This window comes from Sinocyclocheilus grahami, unplaced genomic scaffold (assembly GCF_001515645.1).
Source record: "Sinocyclocheilus grahami isolate Dianchi unplaced genomic scaffold, SAMN03320097.WGS_v1.1 scaffold520.1, whole genome shotgun sequence".
Classification (NCBI taxonomy): Eukaryota; Metazoa; Chordata; class Actinopteri; order Cypriniformes; family Cyprinidae; genus Sinocyclocheilus; species Sinocyclocheilus grahami.
This window is the reverse complement of record NW_015505699.1, coordinates 570,262-575,529: the sequence shown is the minus strand read 5'-3', so window position 1 is coordinate 575,529 and position 5,268 is coordinate 570,262. Positions and strand designations below refer to the sequence as shown.

The window sequence follows — 5,268 nt, the reverse complement described above, 5'->3', positions numbered from 1 at the left end:
CCCACTTCTGTATGTATGTGTGTATATATATATATATATATATATATATATATATATATATATATACATACATTCATCTTGAGAACTTCATCTTTGTTTCCAAAATGCAATGACGTCAGTTTTCTGTTTGTTTAACTGAAGAAAGTTCTGGCACATCCAACTGTTAATTTCATCAATGCATTTGCAGAGGGAGTCAATGGGGCTGTAGTCATTTGACGATAAGGCTAGGTAGACCTGGGTATCATCTGCATAGCTGTGATAGGCAATTTGGTTCTTTCTCATTTTTTGGCTTAGTGGGAGCATATACAGGCTAAACATGAGCAGTGCAAGAATTGAGCCTTGTGGGACACCGCATGTCATGGACGTCCACTTAGACTTATGCTCTCCTATACTCACATAATAACCTCTCCCTTCTAAGTATGACCTGAACCAGTTGAGGACCATCCCAGAAAGCCCGACCCAGTTTTCCAGACTCTCTAGAAGTATGTTATGATCAACAGTGTCAAACGCAGCACTAAGATCTAGTAGTACCAGCACTGATATTTTGCCAGAATCATAATTTAAGCGAATATCATTTATTATCTTAGTGAGCGCTGTCTCTGTGCTGTGATGCGTTCAGAAACCAGATTGAAAATTGTCCAGGTATCCATTTGAGTTTAAGTAGTTGTTCAGCTGATTAAAAACTACCTTTTCAATAATCTTGCCTATAAAAAGAAGATTTGATATTGGTTTATAGTTGCTCAATATGGTGTTATCAAGATTGCTCTTTTTCAGAAGGGGCTTAACAACTGCAGCTTTCAGGGAGTTTGGAAAAGTAAGAAGTGAGGTGTTCACCACTTCTAAGAGATCTGCTTCTAAACAGTTAAGCACACTTTTGAAAAAAGATGTGGGAAGTGTGTCAAGATAGCAGGTTGAAGATTTAAGGTGCTGTACTATTTCTTTCAAAAGTTAGCAAAAACAGACATAGTAACTTCTTTTTGAAATTGCGGTCGAATCTGTCTGACCTCTGCATAACTTGAGGATGTGCTAATCGCCTTTCTGATATTATTGATCTTCTCAGAAAAGAAGGAAGCAAACTCACAAAAACTAAGCAAATTTATTTCACAAAATTAAGTTGAGACTGTTAAGAATATGACTAATACCGAATAAACAGTCTGTAAGGTAAGGCTATCAAATAGCAGTCCCAAACTATCTCACAGTTTTCAATAAATGTCCACAGTATAGCAGGAGTAGCAGATTGACTGGGATTTCTATCTTTTATATCTTTTGCAGAGGATGATTCCGTTCCAAATACCAGTGGATTCAGCATTACCACGCTGTGAACCCAATCTCCCCACACCTGAGACAGGTACTGCAGCTTTCTGCTGTCAGATAACAGCCGTTACACTTCAGCCGGTTATGTACAGCCCAATGACACGTCCTTTTGTTCCTCTGTGTGTGTGTGTGTGTTGAACAGGATCTCTGTGCAAGAACGTGAGGTCACTGTCTCCCATGCCAACCGCCCGTTCCCCTCAGAAGGTGACTGGTTTATGCTTAAGTCACTCTGTGTTAATAGTTGGTGATAAGTTGGTGTATCTAATGAAGTTTGTCCTTGGTTTTTCTCTGCAGTCAATGGTCCCGCCCCTAACGCCCTCCCCGACTGATGGCTTGCCGATGGGGAGCCTGGCGTCTCACTCACCTGCCCGCTCTGGCAGCTACAGCAGTGGGATCTCATCCCTCAGCCGCTGCAGTGTCTCAGAAACGTGCGGGATCGACCTCCCGCTGCCCGACCCTCCTCTACCCCCCACCGTTCCCGCAGACGTGCCCATTCGCCGGGGCAGCAAGACTCCTCCGCCCTACAGCGTCTACGAGCGGAACAATCCCCGGCGAGCGACGCCACTGCCTCACAGTCTGTCAGTGCCGCCCAGTACCGACAACCCCAGCCTGACCAGCAAACCCCAGCTGAACCGCGTGCAGCGCATTAATTCGGAGCCCCGTCACCGGCCCACACCCAGGAAGGTCTCTCAGCTGTAGCGCGTCAGCGGTAACTTTGACTACGTCGCATTTTTTGCAGCCGTTTACTGTAAAATAACTGTAGGTTATGTATCATAATTGGCAATGTTTTCAAATGCAAGGAGGTGCATTTTTTTGTGGAGGATAGGGATTGGCATATAAATAAATCTTACTTATCTTACTAAATTAGTACGAATATGTCAATAAATAAATAAAAAATGTAAATAAATATGTCAAAGTCCAAAGCAAAAATGTAAGTCATTTATTCATTTATTGACACATTTCATGCTTTATTTATACTATTATTTATAAATAATTAAAATCAACAATTTTTCAATAAGTATGTGTCAATAAATAAATCAAGAGGTGTCAATTAAGTAAATAAATAAATGTTAATAAATCTATCATAGTCCGATACAAAACATAATTTAAAAGACACATTTCATTCATTTTTATTCACATTTCAAATATTCTGTCAATAAATAAATGATGTCAATAAATAGATACATGTTAATACATCAAAGTCTTTTGCAAAATATAATTTATTTATTTATTTGACACATTTCATTCATGCTTTATTGATTTATTTGTTTACATTTTAAATATAATATTTTATAATTGTATTTATCAAATAGGCAATTTAATTTATAAAATAATGTAATTGTTTTAATTGATTAAATAATGTTTATTGACACAAATTTCATGATCTTTTTTTATTGACAAAAGATATATTTATGCCACTCTCAGTCCTCCATACATTTTGATTTTTAATTTAGCAATTTGTACTCTAAAATCTAAATGAAAGTGAAACGGAATGCTCCCATGATGAATGTTTTCCTTTTTTGTTCGTTGATATTAAGTAGATCATCTCAATTTAATTTTAAAGCTGCATATTTGATGGTTTAGTGACTATTTAGTGGATCGGCTCTTTAGACCCAGTCTAGAGAGCAGCTCAGAATTGTTCTTCACCGATGAACATCTTGGCGCAGTCATTCTGATATGCAGTTACGGCTAGGAATGAAATATACTAGAAAAGCCATGAAGAGATTATGTACGCTTTGAAATGGCATGTAATTTACAGCAAAATCTGAAGATCTGGCAGGTCCATATCCCATTTAGAGTGCTCTGAAACATATTGCTAGCAAGGTATTTTTGATAGAAGTACAAAATCAGTGTTGTACAGCTTTTATTTCCACACTACAGCAGTTTTTGTTTTGGGTCTTACACAAACCGAGGCGTACAGCTAGACCTGCGTCCCGTTTTAACCGCTTTGTACTTTCTGGAATGGCTAAAAGGTGCTACATATTTCTTAGTGTTTTTTTTTTCTTTCTAATGTAGCCTCGTATCTACCGAAACTGCCTGACCGTTTAAATGTGCCAATGTGATGAAATTGTGTGGTCTCCGAGTATTGTGCCAAAGATGCAAACAGTATTAACTTCTTTGTCAGTGAGAGTAGTTAGGAAAGCTTAACTGAAGTTAGCGTGGCCGCTAGTGCTCAACAATGTGCTTCTTAAACCGTGTGCAGAGGCGTAGCTCAAGACTGCATGAGGCATGAGCAGTACAAAGCAATATAACCATTGTAGTTTGCAGAGAGCGATAGAAACATAGTTCTGAGATGACTTTTCCCAGCAGCCTGATCCCAAATCAGGTTGTGTCGCCGAAGTCACTTCCAAAAAATATTGGCTAGATCAAATCTGTTTTTCTTTCTCCTTTAAATGTTAAATCTGTCAGAACTTTTCACATTACGGTCAGAAATTCAATTTGGGATCTTATTTGGACTCTAGGTTGTAGACGATAAACAAAGTTTAGGAAATGCTGTGTGGAATTGGTGTTCATTTATATTGTTTTACCTTTTCTTTCAGAATTAGTTTTCTTCTAAAAAATGAAAATAAAAAGTTTAATTTTTTTTACATCGCATTTCCATTTTAAAAGTATTTTCTCATTTTATGTGTATTTTTTTTATTTATTTTTTTTACCATGGAACATACTAACAACATTAAAATATTAGTTTTCTTGCTAACAAAGCCAATGTGGTCAAGTTTTCAACAAAACAGCTGATTTTAGACGTTTACCAAGTTTCATTTCAAAGAAAATACCTACCCGATCTCACAGGAAAACCTAACTATATTACAAAGTGGCGATTTCGTTTGAATTAATACGATGTGAATCCTATGAAATCGTATGTTCTTCGTAAAAAGTAAGCATGAAGGTCCATGCCTGAATATATATTTTTTCGTAAAAAGCAAGCATGAAGGTCCACGCCTGAACATAACTGAGCGCAAGCAAATCGTACGAATTCATACCAATTAGCCACCAATTTGTCAAAACGTAAAATAAAAAAATTGATGTGAGTGTGTTGCTACATCCCTTCCTACGAAAGAAAACTTTCTGCATATTGATGTAAAATTGCGAGTAACAAACAGCTTTTTCACTGCCAGCTTAAAAGCCCACAGTTCTTTTAATAAATATTGGATAATAAATATTTGATAGTCGTTAAAATGCAACTTTAAAACACAGCAGCCTTTGTGAATCTCGGCTGTCAGTTTACATTATTGATCACATATAGACAATTGAAATGGTCTGTACTTGATAAAAATTGTTCTTGGCAAAAAATATCCCCTGTGATTTTATTCTATTATTGCATTTTTGTAGATAAATACAAAGTTCAAAGTGCTGTATTTTTATTTAACCTAAAATATTTGAAGTGTGAAGAATCGAACTAACGTTGGAATTAAATACTTAAAGATGGGCACCGTAACAGATTCGTTTGTTACCTATTTTATTAACGGCTTTGCAGCTATGTTCTCATATTGCCATGTTATGAGAGTTGCTCATTTTCGGCAGTCACGTTTTGTAATTTCGATTGATTGCCAATGGTCAAGTCGTAGGAATTCAACTCTAGTCATGCCTGTATTTCTCCTGTCTTGTTCTTTCCTTTCACCCTCCTTTTTATGGATTATACTCTTTCTGTTCAATTTTTTGAACGTGTAAAGTTGTACTTTATATCATACGATGGGATGAAAGTATTCCATATAGCCTGTGTTACAGATTTTGTACAAAAGGTGTTTATATGAAAATGTAACCAGTTCATAGCTCTGAATGTTGCAACTAAAGTTTTTATTTGTAAATGTTGAATATTAACCATCAAACAAATAAAGGTTGATTGATGTAAACTGTGATGTTATGTATATTATGGCGTCTCTTGAGATCCAGTACAAGGACTGTAAGCAACCTTTTAGCACGTTTACCATGTTTAAACATTTATCACAATTTTTT

At 36.5% G+C, this 5,268-nt stretch overlaps 1 protein-coding gene across 1 annotated transcript in view; it reads left to right on the top strand.

Moving 5' to 3' along the window:
• dock4a (dedicator of cytokinesis 4a) overlaps positions 1–2,163 on the top strand; it is an 82,577-nt gene extending 80,414 nt beyond the window's left edge. Inside the window, exons 50-52 of the mRNA XM_016237639.1 lie at positions 1,273–1,348; positions 1,457–1,518; positions 1,609–2,163. Coding sequence (XP_016093125.1) covers positions 1,273–1,348; positions 1,457–1,518; positions 1,609–2,013 — 543 coding nt within the window. The 3' untranslated portion in view covers positions 2,014–2,163. The remainder of the gene's footprint in view (positions 1–1,272; positions 1,349–1,456; positions 1,519–1,608) is intronic.
• The last annotated feature ends 3,105 nt before the right edge of the window (positions 2,164–5,268 follow it).